This window comes from Colossoma macropomum, unplaced genomic scaffold (assembly GCF_904425465.1).
Source record: "Colossoma macropomum unplaced genomic scaffold, Colossoma_macropomum, whole genome shotgun sequence".
NCBI classification, from domain to species: Eukaryota; Metazoa; Chordata; class Actinopteri; order Characiformes; family Serrasalmidae; genus Colossoma; species Colossoma macropomum.
In genome coordinates this window covers 9,251,632-9,274,426 of record NW_023494797.1, presented here as the reverse complement: position 1 = coordinate 9,274,426, position 22,795 = coordinate 9,251,632, and the positions used below count along the sequence as shown (strand labels likewise).

Sequence of the window (22,795 nt, the reverse complement as noted above, 5' to 3'; positions counted from 1 at the left end):
CCTAAGATGATACAGAATTGAGTGTCCCCCAGCAAGTTTACTTTAATTTTACCTAAGATTTTCAGGCATTTATGGCGCTCAGTAAGGAACTGAACCACATATATATATTGGGAATAGATCCACCTAATTATAAATTTCTGTAGGTTTACTGAAACAACATCATAGCCCAGCATTACCTAAACCTTCTGCTCTTCAGATGTCCAATATATATACAATTAAATTGCTGCTGTCGGAACAAAACTTTGTATCTCTATTTTTCAGTTTTTGACATAATTGGAAAATGCCTGTCGCCCTTTATATTATATTATACTTACAATAAAAGTAAGTGGTTTTGTTTCCGACAGCGAGGTTTTGTTCCGACAGCAGCGATGTACTGGTCAAATCTAAACATCTGTCCAATGCTGATGAGTTTCAAATTTTTCTTTCTTCTTCTTCTTCTTTTTTTTCTATAGCAAACATCTGCCGATTCGTATATGATTCTGATATCATCGGGCATCACTAAAATATGTATTTTGCATACACGTTTATTTCTAGAATTAAGCAACTGCCCACTGACTAATGTTTTAAGTGTGATTTTGTAAAAACAGGCTTTCTGTTCGTTTTTAAGTATTGGAAACCATAGAAACTTGTTGTCTGGTAATCAACCATATAATACGCTGGAATTGCTATTTCCATATTTCCATATGCTGAAAATGTATCTAATTTTGAAAACAGGAGGAGAAATCAAGCTTTCCAACACAAAGACATTAATTCAATTTTTAAGCTTATTTGATAGTGGTTATAAGCACTAAATAGTAATTGTTTTGACAGGTTATTGGAAACAATTACATTTCTCATAAAATAAGGGAAACACTTTTAGCCCTTGCAGGCCATTTCACAAAGAAAATATATTTTTCTTTGCTCTGAACAACGTCTGGGTGGTCTGTAGTGTACTGTACGAACCATATACTTCAGTTCAAGAAGCTGTTTTACAGATGTTTTAAAAATGCCCTCCTGAGAACATGAACTCAGTTTATGATGTAAACTGATGAGTTAACATATAGATGAAAAAAAGGAAATGGCCCGTGCTACAACATCGCAATCATTACACAATAAAATTCCCTTACATACGACTAATTAAGTCTGGTCACTGCAAGAAGGCTGAGTAAAGAGAAAAAAAAAATAAAAAAAATAAGTAAACCATCCAATAACCCCAGTAAACTATCATAACTGCATTTGTAAAAGCATTCTCACCACACACATGCTATGCAAGTAAAGTGCATGACCAGTTTACACACAGAATCCAAATGAGGTTTGAAGTCATTGATAGGAAGTTAACTCTCACTCCTCAAATCAGCATGAAGCTGCTCTAGCACTCCATGCCATTCTGACTGTTGTCCTCAGTGTTTTATGAGGACACCTATGAGTTTCCTCTGGCAGCCTGCTGCTCTTACTATGTGGTTAAGGTTTACGGTTCTTGACGTTGGGGAATGACAGCAAATGGTCAGTTATGCTACTAAGATTTTTCCATACAGCCCCAGACTCTGCAGTAAGTTATTCTGAATTAGAGGACCAATGTAAAATTCACTGACTCACACTGTCGCTACTGCAGTTTACAACCCTAAATAAACTTGTGGATTTAAGACTCAATCACAGACCAGTTCAGAAAATTCAGCTTTGGTGGGATCCTAGAAACACTGTTTTGATTTCTTTTCATAAATGGAGTTCTCTTCATAGTATTTCACATCCCTTGGTACTAGAAGGCCAACGGACAAGAATTTAACCCTGGTGTGATCCCTCTATACTTTCTTCAGTAAAGTCCAGTTTTTGTTCTTCTGTGCTTTTGTAATTCAATCCATTCAAATGAGAATAAGGAATCTGCCAAGTTGAATAAGCAAATTATGACCTTAGTGAGTAAGGATAACTGCATGAGAAAACTGTTCAGCATCATTTTAAATTCTTACCATTACACACTTGGTGACCATCCATAACTCAGCACAAACACACATTAATGGTTTGGCACAAAATCATATTTACACAATTTTCCACTTCCCCTAGATGTACTGGATCAAAGACATGTTTGGTGTCCAAATTTGAGGCTAATGTTGCTAACAAACACTAGAAGTCAATAGTCACCCAAAGCTTTTCTGTAAATACACCCCCAAAACTTCTCTCAACCTCCTTACACTACATCCAGATCTCATCAATGTGGTTTAGGACACAGTACGACTTGGTGTAAACTATGAAACTGAACAAAAACTGCAGACAGCATATGCTGCAGTCAGCCTATTCAGACAACAGGTGTTCACCAAATTCCGACTCCCTCCGTGCCACGGACCCCTCCCCGGTTGCACACATCACTCTGGCAATATGGATGCTAGATTACATTTGTGATTTCTGGTGTTTCTATTTATAAGCATATCTTCTGTTAGAAAATTCAAGATGAACGGTTAGTTATAAATAAAAACAGCAGAAATTGTGAATGTACTCTGTAGCATCGATATGCCTGCATGACGAGTGCGCATTAAGGGGTGACGGAATTCAGCACAACACTTCTCGTCTAAAATGGCTGTCCGCTACGGTTAGCTTCATGGCGAAGTCTTGTTTGTTTTTATAGTAAGTCATACTCTGTTGTAAACTACATCAGCAAGTCTGCACCACCTCAGTGAAGACCTGGTTTGAGAGGGTGTTTTGGGCATTTATTTATACAAAATATTTGGGTGACTACTGAGCTACCAACACTGGCCTCGTGCTCCAGCGCTGAGGTAACGAAGCCAAATTGGGACACCAAATATGTCTTGGCTTATCAAAAACATCTGGGATAAGTAAAAAAAAAAAAACATGAATTTGGTTTTTACCAATCCATTCCTTTAAAATCCAGTTCAGACAGCAAGCAGTGGATATTATACTTCAAGACTGTACCTTTTGAACAGGACCTGTTTCTCACAGCTCAGTGCACTCAGAAGGTCCAGCTGGACCTGGCCCAAGCAGGGCTGGGAGGACACAATTTAATTGTGATGCCTGAGGTTTGTTACTGAGGTGAGGACCTATGAGATCCCAGTGCATGGTACTGGGATATTTTTGGCTAGAAATGAATTGGAGGGTTTCCTTCCCAAGAGGTCAGCCATAGCCTCGAAAGAATAAAGACTGAAAGCATCTCAAAACTTGTTCTTTTAAAGATGCTGGATCAACTTTATGATGGGTAAATGGGTGAGGCCACTCTTAATAAATGCATCTGTATCTTCTTAATGTCATCAAACCAAATTGGGTTTAAAGTTATTTTTAGGAAGTAAGCTTTCAGTCCTCAAATGTAGTGAAAAATGTCATTACGGCTGTTTTTTTGTATCTTGCTTCTGTCCATTTCTGGCCAAATTATTATTACATTTTGTGGAGGTCTAATTATTGAACAGTGCTTATTTGCTTATCCCACCATGCTGCCACAAGAAGAAAGAGAAAAATTTGGAAGAAAGTTGTGAGAGTCATTGTGTTATCCTTAATCCTGACTGAAGTGTGTCCAAACATAGCTAATCTTACTGGGCACATCTCTCTCTCTCAAACCTGGAGATTAAAGAATCCCCCGCTCCATTCCATCACACACAAACAAACAAACACACACACACACACACACACACACACACACACACACACACACCCTGCAAGCAGTCACATTTGTACTTAATTAGAACCTCTAGCACAGAAATGACAAGCACTGCAATTACAGTTTTAAACCCCCCAAAAACCCAAGAGGTCAGCCATAGCCTGTGGCTGGAAACTGCAGCAGGCTCTAGCTAGCTGGCTGAGGACTTTAACCCCAGTGCCAACTGCTCAAGCTAACTCTGCTCCCCCACATGGAGCCAAACTGTTCTGGCTGAGTCCTGGGGTTCTGTTTTCTGACCATTGCTCATCGCACTGGCACTAGTTGTGCTTGGCTCGGCCGCCTTTCAGGTAGCTCTTCCAGCGCTTGACAAAGTCCCTGAAGATGGGTGAGTTGTCTATGGAGGCAAGCAGCTGCAGCTGGTTGATGTGTGTGGTGTGGTAGTCCCAGCGGGCTAGGTTGGGCGCAATGCCCAGCATGAAGTGGCGCAGGTCATAGATGGTGCCCGAACCTGTGTCGTACAGGGGCACCATGGCTTTGAGGGACTCCATGCCTTTGCTGTACAGCTGGGCTGCCTCTCGCCCGTCCTTGTCCCCTGCCGTCTGGGCCAGGTCGTACAAGCCAATAAGCGAGTAGATGAAGCCGTTGAGGACGAAAGAGCTAGGCGTGGTGGGATATTCCTCATACCAATCGTACTTGTTCATAAAAACTGCTTTTACCCCATGCTGTTCTGAGGGCAGCTTGTACGGGCCCGTGGCTTTTAGGGCTGACTTCAAGTAAGTTTCATCCTTAGTTAGCAAGTAGGCCCGCACTAGAGTGGACATGGCTTGACCCTGCGCCATGGCCGAGTACCAGCCTGGCTCCAGGGGCCGGAAGCCCTCGCCTAGCTTGCGGGTCACCATGATAGGCCACCCGCCCCGCTCATCCTGGTTGCGCACCAACCAATCGCTGGCGGCAAAAAAAGCGGCCATGTGAGAAGTGGTGGAGATGGTGATGTTGTCAATAGCTCCTCGACCTCGGAGTACAAGCTTGACCACACGCCGCGGCATGGTCTTGGTGGCTTTGACTGCTTTGGTGTTGGACAGGCCAATACCCTTGCGGAGGTCGGTGAGGAGGTCACGGGTGACCGTTGTCCACGTTGTCCGAGGGCCGATGCCATAGGTGATGTCTCTCTCTTTAAAGGCGATGAGCTGAGTGGAGGTGACGTAATGGATCACGAACGGAGGCCCTTTCTCTGTCGTTTCCAAGACAACAGACACGCTTCCATTGAATGTGAATTTTATGTCGAAGGAGATGATGAAGTCCTTTGTGTTGCCGAGAGGAAGAGAGATGCCCTCTGTGTTCTCTGTTAAAGAAATTTAAAGAATTCTGCTGTTAAAACACTTTAGCTAACAATTTCTCACTTGCTTCTTTAACAAAGCACAAACACATATTTCTTCATTGTCTAATTGCATCAGAATTAAGTCTTCAGGGTGCTGGGTTCACATGTGTCACCGTTCCCAGCAGTTAATTAGACTGAGAGGAAGAACTAGGAGAGAAAAGACACATTTGGCAGAGATCCTAATATGAGAGAGGAAAAAAAATGCTTTTCAAGTGTGCAGAAGTGGTGGCTCATCATTTCTTCATAACAGACACGGCACTGCAGTTCACATTACCAGCTTCTAGTTGGGCAAGCCTCAAACAGCCTATCATCTCTCTCTCAATCTAGGCCTGCTGAAATGCACACTCGATGTCTTACCCAAAATTCAGCTCTCACTATTAAGCTTGATTTATACTTAAGCATCTGTTCTTGCCTGCTGTTCCCTTATTCTCTGGTAACTTCTAGTCCAGACTCAAAAGGAAAAACAAAGAGGCTTTAGAGCTTTTCTCAGATAGATAGGGGAGAAAACAGAAAAAAGAGCTTGGAAGAGGCAAAAAGAAATAGTCAGGGAGAAAGATAAGGGATAATTTCAAGAATGTGGTGAAGCATAGTCTGGCTTATATATATATTGGTACTACTGTTTAATACTCGTAATACTTATAAATCCATTACTTAAGGCAATGCAGAGAGTAAGTGGATTTGTACCGCATTCCTCTGATTAACCCCAGTCAATAAAGGATCAGTGGAGAACAAAATGAGAAGAAAAGAGTGAAAAGAAAGGAAAGAGTGGTGAGAGAAACAGGAAGAAGGGGAATATGAGAGAGAGAGAGAGAGAGAGAGAGAGAGAGAGAGAGAGAGAGAGAGAGCGCGACAGAGAGAGAGAGAGAGTGACAGAAAGAGAAAGAGAGAGACTGAGAAAGAGAGAGAATGAGAAAGAGAGAGAATGAGAAAGAGAGAGAGCGAGAGAATGAGCATTAGAGAGACTGGAGCGCTGGATCCAGTGTGTCCCAGCTGGCCTTGCTCAAATCAATGCTCTAGGTGATGACACCAATTACTGCTGGACAGCACAATAGCCCAGCTAATTCTAATGGCTATTGATTAGATCAGTGCTAAAAAGCCACACTGTATTATTAACAACAAAATACATATTGGTGGCCAACAGGGGAAGCAGAGAGCTGGCGCTTCCAGCAGAGCGGTAGAGGTCCTGGCTGGTGTCTGGCTGGTGTGTGTGTTGGCTTTAACAGGGTGTAGATATTGATTTTGTGGGAGAAACTATAAGATGCAATGCAAAGCTGCTGATTGGGGAAATAAATGAGGACAATAACCAGAGGGGAAATTACAAGGAGAAGCAGAGGGACCTGATGAAACATGCGGTTCAGGGAGGAGCTGAGGTGACAGAAAAAGTGGAGAATAAAGAAAGAAGGAGCAGAACAAGATCTCATATTGTAATTCTAATTGAATATAATACATTCTAAGATGATTATAATACATTTCTGACACAAAATTAGAGTAGATTTTCAGTAGAGGAATCAGAATGGAATGCTGAAAGACAGATACCAAACCTTGGTCTTGTAGTCTTGCACATTTTAGTGTATTCCCTGCTCTAAAATAGCATCAAACACAACAGAATAGAATAGAATAGAATAGAAAAAGACAAAAATACAGATGAATACAAAAAGAATATAACAAGAAAAACAGAAAGGGAAAGAGGGTGCTACAAGGCCTCCCTCCGCTGGTACCTGTGGTGCTGAATTGGCGGACAGATGATAAGCGGGTCTTGTCATAGCTCCTGGTCAATGAGCAGCCTCTGGGCACGCTCCATGCGCTAGGCCTGCTGTCCCGCTCCTCAGCCGTATCATACACCTCGACATGGGGTGCCCGCTCTGTCAGGTTCTTGCTGTAGTGGCTCAGGCCGTACTGCGCTATCTGAATGGCATAGAAATAACCCTGAGGGCCCCACTGGGTGGACAGGGGCACTCCTAAAGAGGAGAGAGAGAGAGAGGGAGGGTGATATAGAGAAAAGGGTGAAAGACATTTGTCTTCTGGCATGAAGTCATCAACCTGAACCATATCAAATAGCTACACATCCTGTTGTGACTGTGTACCGAAGCACAATAAAACATGAAAACTAAAAAACTGTTTTATCTCAACAGTCACCAGGAAAAGAGCTGATCCAGTCAGCTACAACTTTAGTCTTACCACCTTAACCTAAAGTGCCCATATCCTGTTGAATGAAACTTAGAAAAAAATAGCTGGTTTTGAGCATTGGGAATGGTAAGGTAGAAGGCAGGGTCCAACTGATACGAAAATTTGTGGCCAATACCAATTTTAGAGCATGAAAAATTCTAATAACCGATAATATCAGCCGATTTATAATTCATATTTTTTTAGATTTTAATGTTATACCCTAATAGTTTTAATTAAACAATGCTTTACTGACAGATATGACTGGCAGTTCACAGTTGTCACAGTTCTTAAACTCAAATAAACAGAAACTCACAGTCTCAAATAATAGTATTGTGGCGCTGGGTGTGAAGCTAAAATTCTTTGCTGTTTCTGCTTCAGTTTAGTACTTCTTATTTTTTCTCACTTTTCATTAGTTCTTTATTTACCTGCTTGGGACAAGGTTGGGTTTGGTTGCATTTTTACGTTTGTTATTCTAACCATGATGGCGTTTTGTGATCAGATTTACCAGTTAAGCCTGTAATGCTGTCATATAGTTATAGAGCAGGTCTCAAACTGAGTGCACTCAATAATACAATCATAATGCAAACAGCAAACTCTGATTTCTTAGAACCAAGTAAGGTCTAAAAATATGATTAAGAAATCAGATATGAAGAGAGCTGGATTATAGCTCAGTAATCAGATTTCTCAGTGCATGTAAACTCTTACTCTGATTTCATTCAGATTTCTCAGTCTGCACATGCGTGCAACAGACCGCAGTACTGGAAATAGGAAAGCAGCGTTGCCCAAGGCAGCAAAACATTTTTTGGAACAGCACTGAAACCAAAAACATACTTGACAAAATGAAGGATTTAAAAATTCTTCATCTTATAGATGATGTATGTTCATAGTGTCAGGTAAAGTGGTGCAGTGTTGAAATCCGATTACTGCCTGAGTCATGTAGACCCGGAGTTTCCCCATTATCTAATTACTCAAGTGCATATAAACGCACTGATCGGATTACTGACAAAATCTGATTTTCTGCAGTTATCGGATTATTAAGTGCATGCAAACACACTCATTGAGTTCCCCAGTTGCACATCGGTTCAAAGTTTTGCAATGTCGTTGAGAAATCGCGAGTTCAAATGCTGGTGACATGGCGACCAAGTAAGTCACTAATTATATGTGCATTATCAGCAATATTTTCATTGATATGATAAAACGGACAATATCGGCTGAAATTATAATATTAAAATATTTTAAAAGCAGCTGAAGAGCCTCAGTTTGTTATGAGGACCAAGCCCCAAAGCCGTGTCCGATGCAGCTGACCAAGGCAGGCGCCACAGCCAATGCGAGAGGAAACGGAAGTGCAGCAGGCCAGTTGGTGTTGCTAGGCTAACGGGCTATCTCAGAGGAACGGACTTGTTTCTTACATGTTTCTCCACAATTTCTCATATTTGTCTGCTCCCTTAAGAACAAACAGGACTTCAGACTATAACTAACTATAAAGCAGGAGATGAGTTTTCATTTTCACTGAAACATGGCTGAACATCCCTAAGCCATTCAGCTTAAGCAGATAACCCTAGAATGTTTTGCACTGCCTCTGTGTTACATTATCTGCACTAATAAGTGCCACACCAGTATAAAAGTTGTGACATAACTAATAACATAAATAGAATTTTAACCGTTATACAGGACGAAGCAGTATATCGCCCACTACTACTTGACTGCCAGAACCAATCAATCAATCAAAAACCAATCAAGTTACATGACGGCAGAGGAGACTGTGCAGTGATGTAACTCACTCAGAAGAATCCTCATGAGTTTGACCGCTACCAGTTACTCCGGACTTTGTGAGAGATGGAGGCTGACAGTGATGAGAAAGCTGAGGGTGAAAGATCACCTCATCTCATTCACTCTCACTCACTCTCAGCAGAGGAAGAGCTCCACTTCCAGCTTTAGAGCTCTGTTCTACAGCACAGGCTGCCAAGGCACACGGCTCAATACCGAACCAAGGGCAAGACACAGCTATACTGCAGCTTTATAACTTGGTTTGAAGTATTAGGCACACACACACACACAGAGCGAAAGAGAGAGAGAGAGAGAGAGAGAGAGAGAGCGAGAGAGAGAGAGAGAGAGAGAGAGAGCGAGAGAGAGAGAGAGAGAGAGAAAGAGAAAGCGAGAGCGAGAGAGAGAGAGATAAACACATACAGCAGAGGGGAGACACAGATAAATGGACCAAACAGCAAGCAAACACACACACTCTAATGAGAACCACTGCATTCCTCAAGGCCATTTTTGTGCACACATACAGGCTGTAAGTGGGACCCACATGAGGAGTTAAATGGAGGCCGAAGTCTGGCCTAGATTCTATTCAGAGCTCTCCATTTGTCCACTACAGGAGAGTTATCACTCAGTCTAGGAGAATCTCTCTTTCTTCCTCACGCTTCTTTAGTCATCCTGAATTTTCTCCTTCTTTTCCCCATTTCTCTCATTATCCACCTCTTTCTCTCTGTCTTTCTCTCTCTCTCCTCATTTAGCGACACAGCCTGGAGTACGTGTATGTGTGTGTGTCTTCTCTCACTCTCCAGCTCTGATAATAGGCTATCTCCTTGAGCTCCCTGCTCAGGGCTCTAATGTCTTATTACCTCTACATGAAGTGCTGCTTTTGTGTCTGAAACGCAGCTTGCGTTGAAAATAAGGAACAGAACCCCATTATTTCACAGCTGGGGCCTCTCCTTGTATGATTGGGCAAACGTTGCAGAGACTCTTGACACACATACTCTTTCCATCCTTTTCTGTTTCTCTCTGTGTCTCCGATTTCATAGGAATAACATGTATGAAACCCACTCTGTACGACTGCTCCCTACTTAGCACTGGGGCTGTCACTAGTGATCACGATAGTAATAAAGTAATTTACCAGTTATTTAGATTCATTAATTAATGTTTAAAAATCAGAGTTTTGAAAAATGCCAAATGATAAAAATTACTGCAGTAAGTGTACTTAATGCAAATACTGTAGAGATCTTCTAATTAGTGAATTCAACTACTTTAACGTGCATCAGACACAGATGTTCAATTGCCTACATACAGCTTGTACAGGGAGATTCACTCGAAAGAGGCCCCAAATATTGTGTTGTAACTCCCGTTAGGATGAAGCAATCTGAATTCAAAAAATACGCTACATACCTTGACGTATGTGTAATCGACTGCATGACATGCAATGCTGGAAGTGATCTCCGTGATCATCGCTCCGACGCAGGTGCATCCCGGCTTCTTGGAAGCTCCATATACTGAGGAGCACATTGCATGTTGTTTCGTTTAGACTGATTCGTCCTAGCGAGAGTTATTACAGAATATTCAGGGCCTCTTTCGAGTGAATCTCCCTGTATAATCTCCATAGAAAAGCACTGCAAACAGAATAAGATGCCTTGCAGCAGCTGCACATGAACCTTAGGTCAACCTTTCCAATGACAAGTGTCAGTTAGACTCCATAGTACTGGGCTGTGAAGAAGTTGAACTGCATTCTTCGAACTGATGAAGCTTAATCCAGTACGTCCAATCCAGCTGAGCTCCCTTCACACACGCTCTCTTCACCTGGGTATTTACTGGTAATTAAATGGGAAGAGGGTAGATGTGTATGAGAGCCGGAGTGGTAAAGTGAACCAGGGAATATATCTGCACGATTACATTGCCCTATTGCCCTGACCTAATCAGTACCTCAGTACCTCTGATGCCTGCAACACACACAAAAAACATTGGGACAGAGGTACGCTTACCACTCTGTTACATCACTTTTCCTTTTAATTACACCTTTTAATCATTTGGCAACTGAGGATACTAATTGTTGCAGTTCTGCAACTAGAATTTTTTCCCCATTTTTGCGTGATGCACCATACATTTTTCATTAGGAGACAGATCTGGACTACAGGCAGGCCAGTCAAGCACATGTGCTCTGCATCTACAAAGCCACGCTGCATGTGCAGAATGAGGCCTTGTCTTGCTGAAAAAAGCAGGGACGTCCCAGGAAAAGACATTGTCTTGCAGGCAGCATGTGTCTCTCTAAAATTCCAATATATGCCTCCGCATCAATAGTATCTTCACACATATGCAAGTCACCCATGCCGTGGGCACTGATGCACCCAGATACCATGATAGATGTTGGCTTTTGCACCTTTCGCTGATAAAAGTCTGGATAGTCCCATTCACCTTTGGCACAGAAAGTTCAATGTCCATTTTTCACAAAAACAAGCCGAAACACAGACTCATCTGACCACAGCACACACTTCCACTGTCTTCCAGACCATTTGAGATGAGCTCGGCCCCAGAGAACGTTTCTGCAACATTTCCGCCATGTTCTGCCGTTTCTGCATAGAATTGATGTTTGGCTTTCTCCTTGCATAACAGTTTCAAGTTGCATTTCCAAACTCACCCAGCCATGCTTTTATGGAGCTTGCTTTGTGCACTGGGGAACAGTCAAGCAAGAACAGAAAAGGGCCTTCCCTAATCTATTCCCACAAAGTTGGAAGCATAGAATTGTCCAAAATGTCTTGCTATGCTGAAGCATTATGATTTCCCTTCACTGGATCTAAGGGGTCTAGGCCAACCCCTGAAAAACAACCCTATAGCATTATCCCTCCTCCACCAAACTTTACAGTTGGCACAATGCAGTCAGGCAGGTAATATTCTCCTGGCATTTGCCAAACCCAGACTCATCCATCAGACTGCCAGATAGAGAAATGTGATTCATCACTCCACAGAATGCGTTTCCTCTGCTTCAGAGTCCAGTAGTGATGTGCTCTGCACCACTAAATTCTTATATAAGAATTTTCAATATGCACCGTCATCATGTAAACTGCTAAATAAATACAGCTGATTGAAAAGGCCATTTCAATTGATTTTGTTTAATCGAGTTTAATAGATTAATCATTATGGCGCTACTTAGTACAGTTACGAAGAAAACAGACAGACAAAAGAAGTGCTTCTAATCCTCATTTGCATTTAAAATGTTATGTAAAACAATTTTCTTAGAACAATAATGAACATCAACTCAGAACAGGCAATGAATACAGCTAAAGGTGTGGTGTATCACACACGCATGCACACTTGAGAAACGGCGTCTCCTCCTCACCTTTAATGCATGTGCTTTGAGAACTTGCTTCTCAAAATAACCTTGCCACAGATACTGGAAGAGAAGCAGTAGGAAACGTTTTGCAACCTTGAACAAGCCCCTAAAGGTCTGAACACGCACACACATCCCGCTGCAGTAATTAAAACAGAAGAGCTTCTAAAAGCACACAGCAGAGTCATGAGGAGCTCACAGAGCCTACAGCTACAACCCATGAGTAATGGAGGCAAGAAAACACGGTAACATGCCTGAGCAAATCGGCCCAGGATGAAATGAGAGAGCTAAAGCAATTCACACTCTGTCGCGTTCAACCAGCCGTCGGATTTATCTCCATTTAGAGACGGCCCAAATTCTCCACGTAACACAAAGGATTACACTACAAACCTGCCCCTTCAAGATAGCACGGCAGAGAGGAGAAAGCTTGGCCATTTACCACACTCTGAACATGCCGGTGGAAATTTGCTGAAAGGAAGGTGAATGAATAATGTCACACTCTCTAAAAAAAGAAATTGCAACAAGAGGAGAAAACAGCTCAATTGCACATCCTGATGAAGGATAGTGTGGAGTGAATTGTGTCCAGCTAGCAAGGTTTCGGCTAGGAAGGTTTTCCCTCGCAGAACAAAGTATATGAATCTGCAAATTATGAAGAACTGTGTTAGTTCAGTCTCTTTCCCATCCCTACAAACACATTAAAGCTGTAGGCTACTTACAGAAAGCCAATAAAGAAGCTGTCAAAAGCAAGAGTTTAGCAAAGAACCAAATGTATACAATTTTCCCCTGACACCAAATGCAGCTGATCAGCCAAGACTCATAGTGTCTAAAGTTGGCCTCTTTAGTTTTGTGTAGCAGCTACAAAGCAATAACTACTAGGGATGCATCGATGCAGATACCGGTACCGGGTGTCGGGCCAATAGCGCGCTAATTTATAAAAATTCACCGATACCTGCTGATACTGTGTAACGTAAGCCGAGTGTACACTGCAGTACTAATGAGCAAACGCAGTGAACGAAGCTCTGCTCACACAGCAAAGTGTTACTGATTCTGAGACAGGCATACATAAAGCCGTCGGTAAACATTCCACCCTAGTATATTCCCACCAGAAGTGTGGGAATAAAATCAGTGTGATTTTAGTCTGTTTTAAACACACAATCACAACCACTTCCCCAGAATGGGTGGAGGCACGGAGGCAAAAAGTCAACATTTGCTACCAAAGTCCATATATGCGACTTTACATGGTTTAACCGAATAGATTAGCGAAGTATATTGTTAATATGGTGATTTTTTAAAAACAGGCTGTAGACAGACTGTATTGTCCTATCGTGTACCTCACCCCTGCTTTTTGCTTCAGTGTACAGTGTTAGCAGTGCTGCTCTCAGCGTTTCTGATCAGTACTCCGCGCGCAGTGTGTTTTTTTTAGGAATGAAACAACTGAAATAGCTGTCTAGAGGCTAACATTACATTGCAGGTCACATGGACAGAGCGTTTTCCCACAGTGTAAGTATATAAACTGTTGGCTTTGTCTGCACAGGATGGACTATTCAAAGTTCTATTTCTAAAATACAGTATGATTTCTAAAATCATATAATGTATGTCTGGCTTTAGAGGATATTCAACTACAGCTCTACCAGCCAAACAAAAGAAGTAAGCCCCTCGGATGTGTTAGCCTTGGATGTGATTTCTGCGTAGGTTATGGTACTATATCAGACTCCGTATTGGCAAAAACTAAATCGTACTAAAATATGTACTAAATCGTACTTTGTACTCGGTCTGAAAAAAATTGGAATTGATGCATCCCTAGTAACTAGTAAGGATGTGAAGATTTCAATACAGCACAGAAAAATGAACATCAAAAACAATATTAACATGCCCTTCTGTCTCTTCTGAAGGTCTTTCAAGGTCTCTGTTTTGTGGAAACCACTGTCTGTGATTAAAAACTAGGCATCTGGGTGCATCTCATCAAAGTAAGGTGGGATAAGAGGTGGATGAAGCCTATTAAATGCATGCACCTACACTCAACTGTCTGAGCTTTTTTCCTGAAGTCACTTATAAATTCTAGGGTTTATAAGTTTTGAGGCTTATTTCAGTATTGGCAAGTCACTCATGGTTGTATATGTGCAAACTGCATGCATAAATCCCCACAGAAACAAACCTTGTCTAATTCTACAGCTCAAACAGGTTTACTTATATTGTTTCTGATATAGTCTTAGCTATAAAATTGGTCAATAGTATGTGCTATTGATATTCACAAATCATTTTATGCAAGTCTAAGTTACGTTTCGAGTCTCTGAGGTGCAAGTCTGAGTTGAGTCTCAAGTCTTTTTTTCATGAACTTTTTTCTAAGCCTTAAATTGTTATGAGTAATCAGGGTAAACCTGCAGTATTATTCTAAGACATACACTACAATGCACACCTTGTAATTAGGCTGCAGTTATAGCCTTCTGTCTGGGACATCCCTGTATGCTTGTACACCTGACATGGACAGTCTTGCTCTGTTTTATTTTGTTTGACTTTTACTTATTCATTAAACCTTTACATGAAAACAAAGTTACATCAATTCATTGTTTCTAAGTTATCTGTAACAACAAACACATCAACAAATGACTCCCACCAATGTGCACAACACATTTTAATACTTCTAATTCAGCTAGCATTGGTTTGAAGTACAGCTGTCAGTGTTGACTGATATCAATTGATATTGGTAACCAAGTACCCATTATTTTCAATGATTATTTTTTTTAAAAAAGGCCAAACAACAAAAAATTGTTTAATTAAAACGCTGACACACCATTTTAGTGATTACAAAATGCTATTTGGAGAAAGGATAAAATACAAATCCTAGACACCCACAACTGTAGTTCTGCAACTAATCCACTACAGAGACTTCTACAGTAACTCTAGGACAAAGGCACACAAAGTATTTTGCAAAGCTGATCACAACACCTTCTGGTAATAAAATTAAGCTGATGCAATTCTGGTACATCTCACAGACATGGTGCTGACAGAATGCAGATGTTTGCATGACCTCTATGAATGAATGAATAACTCTTCAAAATCAAATATGTACTCTCGGTTATGATGGCTGGATAGGATGCTGAAAGCATTAATTCCTCGTCGTTTTCTGAACTGCAGTTACGCACAAAATAATCATACTTCACTGCCAACTCCACTCTCTGTATGATGCAATTTTAGTACACTGTGTGGAAAGTCTCTAAGAGTGGAGGATAACTGATGACTGTGATTTAGACAGCACCATTCATTTGAACCGAAACGGAAATGATTTTCAATAACCTCCTAATACATCAACAGAAAAGGTGTCTCCCAAACCCAATAAACATTAGTCCCCTTATATGCACCCCTGAATTATTCAGAGGGTATATACTGTCGCCGGAGCAGCAGCGCCTCAGGCAACCTTTACATCGGCCCCTTTTGATCTGCATGCTTACTGTAGCGCAGTGTGAGGTGTGCATTGTGACTGCTCTGTCTGCAAATGGATGATTGAAGCAAAGGGCAGGAGACTCAGAGTGAGAGGCAAGCCTGAGAGGGTGGAGGACAAAACAGGAGTACAAAAAAAAAATTAGAGAGAGTCAGTCCGAGTCATTTGGCAGCGTCTGTGTGTCTTCCGGTAAGAGAGGAGAGCAAGGGAGAGCGAGCGAGAGAGCAAGAGAGAGCGAGAGAGAGAGAGAGAGAGCGCGAGAGAGCGCGAGAGAGAGCGCGAGAGAGCGAGAGAGAGAGCGAGAGAGAGAGCGAGAACACACATAAATGAGCCAGCCAGACAGTGAGTGACCGAGAGATAAAGAGAGGAACAAAGAGAGCACGGTGCAAGGAATCAATAGGGTACGAGAGCTAAAGAGAGAGAGAGAGAGAGAAAGAGAGAGAAAGAGAAAGAGAGAGAGAGAGAGAGAAAGAGAGAGAGAGAAAGAGAGAGAAAGAAAAAGAAATAGGGCAAGAACTACAGAGAGAGAAGGACAGAGAGATAAACCTCCATGTTCCGCCATATGTGAAAAAGTAATTGCACCTTTTCTACTAATTCAACCATTTAACCAAATTCAATTAAGGGTTCAATTTTACTAGCCACACCCAGGCATAATTACTGCCAGACCTGTTGAATCTAAACATCACTTGTTTAGGCAATGTGAAGCAGCTAGAAGGTCTCAAAAAGCAGCACATGATGCCACGTTCTAAAGAGATTCAGATACAGATGTAAAACAAAGTCACTGAAATCTACCGGTCTGGAAAGGGTTACAAAGCCACTGCTAAGGTTCTGGGACTCCAGCGAACTACACTGAGAGTCCATCCACAAATGGAGAAAACTTGAAACAGTGGTGAACCTTCCCAGGAGCGGGCGGCCTACCAAAATTTCACCAAGAGCACATCGTCGACTCATCCAAGAGGTCACAAAAGAACCCAGACAAACATCTAAAGAACTGCAGGCCTGACTTGCCTCAGTTAAGGTCAATATACACGATTCCACAATAAGAAAGACACAGGGCCAAAATGTCATCCATGGGAGAGTTGCAAGGCGCAAATCACTGCTGACCAAAGAAAACACAAAGGCTTGTCTCACATTTGCCAAAGAACATCTAAATGACCCCCAAGATTTTTTGGACAATATCCTGTGGACTGATAAGTCAAAGGTGGAACTTTCTGGAAGACATGGGTCCCACTACATCTGATAACACTGCATTCCGCCAAAAGGAACATCATACCAACTGTCAAACATGGTGGTGGTAGTGTGATGGTCTGGGGCTGCTTTGCATCTGCAGGACCTGGACGATTTGTCATAATTGATGGAACCACAAATTCTGCTCTTTATCAGAAAATCCTGCAGGAGAGTTTTCACCTGTCAGTTTGAGACCTAAGGCTCAAGTGCAGTTGGGTCACGAAGCAGGACAATGATATGAACACACAAACAAGTCCACCTCTGAGCTCAAAAGAAACAAAATTAAGGTTTGAGTGAGTGAGTCAAAGTCCTGACTTGAATCCCATCTCAAGACCTTAAACGGCCAGTTTATGCCTGAATAACCTCTAACGTAGCCAAATTAAAACAATTCTGCGAAGAAGAATGATCCAAAATTCCTCCACAATGATGTAAAAGACTCATGGCAAGTTAAATATATTAAATATATTAAAACTAGTTGAATGATCTGAAACATTTAGTGTGAGAAATGAGCAAAAATAGAAGAAATCAGGTGAGGGGCAAACACTTTTTCACAGCACTGTAGATAAAGCTAGTCAGACAAGTGTAAGAGAGTGAGAGACAGCTGGGCTAGACACAGAGTGAGTGTGAGAGACATGCAGAGAGAGGGAGAAAGCAAGAGAGAGAAAAAAAGAGGCAGACAGAGACAGCGAGCGAGGTTTTAAACAGCCAGTGATAGATAAATGAAAGGGGAACTGAGAGTTCATGGACAGTGATGGAATGCTGTGAGCGCCATGCTTGGTTACTGCTCAGATGAGGACAAAGAGAAAAAAGTGTGTTCAAATGTGTCTCTTGGACAGCATGACAACGATGCCAAAGGACATGACCAAAAGAGCAGTCAGCAGACCACCCAGTGCCGCCTCTCTTTTACTCTTTCATCCAATTTCTCAATCTCCCTCCTGCTCTCTCACCTCAGTGAAATAGAAGAAGCATGTCTGTACAAGCATAAAAGGCTTCTCCATTAAGTTTGGGGTCACCACAATCAACTCCTGTAATCTAGCTGAATCAATCCCAGTTTCATTTGCTTAATGTAAGTTCATTGATGGTCCATTACTCATGAGAGGCTAGAGGTGGATTACTTAAGCCTGGCTTCCAGGAAAAGCCTTACAGTGCTATGGGGCTAAATGACTATTAATGGCCACCAGCAGCCTCTGCAAGAGTGTTCTCTTTTCCTTTTCTCTCCTCTCTCTATCTGACTCTGTCCCTGCCCCTCTCACTCACACACCAGAATTAAGTGTTATTTCAATGACACATGACTGAGAGCAGTCATGCCAACACATACACGTAGCGGTGCACAATATGACGATGTTAGCGATACTGTTATTGTGATATTATGTCATGAATGATGGCATGAGTAACCGTCATATTAGCGTGCTTGCACATAAAACGGCTTTAAAAACAGTATTTTTTGTGCTTTAATTGTAGTTTAAGTTTATTTTCATGGATTTAACGCAGTGAAACTTTCACATCAAGTTCTATGGCTTTTCTAATTTAACACAGAGTGTGTTTATGCACTTAATAATCTGATAACTGCAGAAAATCAGATTTTGTCAGTAATCTGATCAATGTGTTTACATGCTTGTGAGTAATCAGATAACGGGAAACTCAGAGTCTACATGAGTCAGACAATAATCGTTCTGCTTTGCAACCAGCCAATAAACTCACAGAAGAGGACATGACGTAAATGTAATGTTAAACTGAAACTTCATGCCGCGACGTAACTTTACCTGAAAGTATGAACATACATCATCTAGAAGACGAAAAATATTTAAATTCTTCATTTCATCAAGCATGTGGTTGATTTCAGCGTCGCTTTAGGATCAGATTTGTGTCTTATTTACGATGATCTTACTGACACAAACAGATCCAAGATCAGCACTCCTACTATGAGCTGCTTCATAAATATAGACCCAGAGCATTAAAATGAGCGAACAAACTACAAGAGTTTTTCATATCAGAGTAAGCTCTGATATGAAAAATGGCAGTGTTAATGTTTACGTTTTCAAAACTTGTTAATTTATTTACTTTCTTTTTTTTTTTGGTGGAAATTGAAAACATTTTAGTCGCCTCTGCTGGTGCAAATGGAAAGTGCCGTAGATATGCAGAAAATGTAACCGTAATTGTCCTGTTGTTCTAAATAATAATAAAAAAAAAAACTATCATTCTATCAGTGTCTAATATTTTCTAATAATTTATTGCGTCTAATGTCTAATAATTTATTGAATAGTTTAACTACTTTTGATTGATTTGTTTAAATGTTTATTGTTAGACTTTTCCAGTTTGAAATGCATACTGTACACTGAGAAACTGCCAAGGATTTCTGTTGTAAGGGTGGGAGACAAACACGAGTCACAAATCCTTTTATGCACAAAAGTACACAATTATTCACACATGCCGGTAGACACACGCCCAGGAGAAAGACTTGTCAAAAGCTGAGGAGCTGCACATCATCTGAAACAACACACTAAGCCAGAAAACAGACCGTAGTAGCTCTTTTGAGAAGGCAAATTTTATAGAATTAATAAACAACACACTAACATCTTAAAAGGAAAAATGTTTACCTTCAACTTCTGCATTCATGTATGTGGGAGACTGGAATTTTAGCCAGCTGTTTGCCACACTGATTCTCTAAAAGGCAATACTGAGTCAGATTTCTCTTGCATTGGACATCGTCAACATGATTTCTTCTGAGGCCGATGTCTCATGAGAGGAAACTGCTACTTTCAGCCAGTAGATATCATTCAGGTCAGAAATGTTCCATTTAAGAGAGATTTTAGTGATGTGTAAGACATGGTTTCACACCCACCCACATGTCAGTACACTTCACATTTTAATTTGAGAACGTGATTCTGCTTTCAAAGAATCTGTGTAGTTAAAATAAACATAATTGCATGATTCCAGTGCCTGGAGAAAAACCTTAATGCTCCCAACCAGAGTCAAAGCTTTTGAGGTACTCAGGGTCAAAACTGTTTAAAATTGTAATTATAATAATTGCTGAATATAACTGTGATCACTTGACATAAACCTGAACCATACTTAAACAAGCAAACAAACAAACAAACAAACAAAAAAACTCCTGGACTTTGCGATCACTGGAACTAAGCCACCAGACATTGTTGGGCAACTGTTATTGAACTGCGGGACTTAAAGATTTAAGTGTCTGGTATGCATTTATCACAGCTGTAGCATTTATAACCTTCAGGAGATTTGCTATATTCTTCTGAGAGAGCATTTATTTCTGAAGAGTATGGGAAATTAAACACATGCCAAATGTTCTAGCATTTCATAAGATAAGCACTATGGATACAACAATACATCGATACAAGTTTCATTAAAGTTTAATCGCATGTCAACTTGATTTTGCTGAAATTTATCGTGAACTGAAACAGAACTACATAGGGCTGACCTGAATAATTAGAATACTTACTATTTATTTCTCTTTCAAGAATTTAGAACCTTTGTCTTTCTTTTTAAAGGAACAAAAATTGGAGCCTAAACTACAATAAATTTCATCCGAAAAAGGATTATAGTTAGAACAGTGATTGTTCATATATGGAAGATGTTAGAAAATAAAACAATAGCTGGTTTAGTTGAACATATTATAAATTCATGCCAGGCATCACCTCACCTAAGAGTGCAACAAACTGCACCACTTTCATTATGGACACTTAGGCTAAAAAGCAAAGATGCCTCCAAAAGAAATCATGTTTGGGAGCACTGCAAATTATTGGACGTTAACCAAAATGCTCAGTGCAAATTTTGCAATAAGAAGACCATGAAAGCACAACAGGTTTAATAAATCATCCAAAATATGAGTATAATGATCCTTATCCAAGTACAGCTTGCATCCAGTCCACTTTGCCTCTGACTCAGCTTTGTCCCATAAATACTTCTGGTGAGAATATTATCTGCTTTCATCTGTTCTTTTCTACTTCAACAGTTTTACAACAGGTTCAAAACCTCACTGCACAAATAGCAGATCTGCAACCTTTAAGAACAATTTTCTGTATGAGAGACAAGTCTCCTCCACACAGTGTTACAGCACGGAGCTGCTCTGCAACTACCACAACAAACAGATCATCACATTATCATAAACACTACTGTATTTAAGGGTGATTTTGAGGATGTGTTTTTGAGTACTTGTTCAGACATTTCAACAAGCAGCCAAAGCCGGTAAAATGCTGTTTGAACCAGCATTAGTGAGAGGATTCATTACACTGTAGTGCAGTATCTTCTGAAATGTCACCAAATATCAAATTGTTCCCTTACAAATCAAGATCATACCATTGTCTCAGAGTCTAATGCTCCATTTACATTATGGCAAAGCAAGCCAATTTTCACTTCGCCTCCCATTTATTTCTACAGACAGGCGGCAGTTATGTGTGGAGGACCGTGGGAGTACCATGAAGCAGGTGGAGAGAACAATAAAAGGGGGTTTTCTCAACTTTATGCAAATGGGAAGCGAGTTTAGCAGGATGGCAGCTGAAATCAGTTGAGAGAAGATAAAAGAGAGTCATCTGTTCACATTTTTAAAAAACAATATTAGATTTACTTCACTTTTATTTCAGCATAGAACTAGCCTACAACAGCTAACTTTCATTTTAGTGACACGCCCACAAAGCAGCCAACAGTCAGCCAGGTAAGCACTTCACTAGAATGCAAATGCAGCGTAAGGATTACAACCCTAGTGGACATCATGAGGCAAGTTAAACTACACAGTATAGCCATAACAATTAATTGATTAAAACTGACTGCTCAGTTTAAAAAAAGGAAATAACTTTCGAATACTTTAAAAAAAAGATCAGTCCACAATTTGCAGGACGAAAATGCATATTTAAAATTCTTCTCCTGTTTTAACAGAAAAAAAACAGAGCTTGACAGGCTATAATTTATATAATTTTTTTTTACCACAGTGTTCTTCCATTTCCATTTTTATTGTTTGACCTTCTTTAAAAAACGTAATTACTTCATTAATCATCAACATTACTTTATTACTAATATAACTGATAGTGACAAACAGATGTTCTTTTCTTAATGAAAGCCTTAACAGACCAACGCACCTTCCACTCCACTGATGCACTTTACTCTGTCCCGCACCTCCACGTTGTATCCTTCGAAGGACATGAAGACTCCGCTGGGGCTGTAGGGCTCTCTCTGAGCGTACACTTTGGAGTAGCTGTGGGAGAACTCAAAGCGGTCGTAGCCGTCGTACTGCACCACCTTGCCATACACCTCAAAGTATTTCTCCATCCAGCTGAAGGGCAGGTAGACCTCGCTGCCCTCCCGCCGCCCTTTGATGGTGACATCATCATTGATCAGGCAGTCGATTTCTTCATATCGAACTCCTCCAACCACAGGCGGGGGCTCAGGGGGCTGGGGTTGCTGCTGAAGGCCATCCGCTCTGGGGCTGGGTGGGGGCAGCGGGGCCCGGGGCAGGAAGCGCAGCGCCTTCTCATTGGTGCACTTGTTCCACAGCACCACAGTGACGAGCGTGAGCAGAGCACAGATCACTATCAGGGTCTTATAGTGGACCCGGGCCGCCAGGCAACGCATCCTCACTGCTCACCTGAGTGCGAGAACACACAAACATGCATAAATCGTATCGTCTCTATAGCACTTCACGTTCAGGTGGCATTTCACGTTTTGCTGTTGACAGGCAATCAGTAATTCATTTAGGCTGAATTTGATGCATATCTACATTATATTAAGCATAGTTTAAAAGGTTCAATCAATATCATTCCTCACCGCATGAATACTCAATGAATGAGCCCTGAGAGGAGGAGAAAAAAAATTCAATATCTGTCCAGCACCTTAGCATACGATTCCCAGAGTTCACAGCAGCATACTGAGCAGCTTACCGTGACGGAGAGCAGC

The 22,795-nt window shown here is 41.1% G+C and overlaps 1 protein-coding gene across 3 annotated transcripts in view; it reads right to left on the bottom strand.

The window, feature by feature from the left end:
* Positions 1-351: 351 nt before the first annotated feature.
* Positions 352-22,795, bottom strand: part of glceb (glucuronic acid epimerase b) — a 75,824-nt gene continuing 53,380 nt past the window's right edge. For all 3 annotated transcript variants that reach the window (XM_036584227.1, XM_036584226.1, XM_036584228.1), the window contains 3 exons: positions 21,982-22,487; positions 6,674-6,913; positions 352-4,919 (listed from right to left, as the gene is read on the bottom strand). In XM_036584227.1, the coding sequence (XP_036440120.1) occupies positions 3,895-4,919; positions 6,674-6,913; positions 21,982-22,474 (1,758 nt within the window). In that variant the 5' untranslated portion in view covers positions 22,475-22,487 and the 3' untranslated portion in view covers positions 352-3,894. The remainder of the gene's footprint in view (positions 4,920-6,673; positions 6,914-21,981; positions 22,488-22,795) is intronic.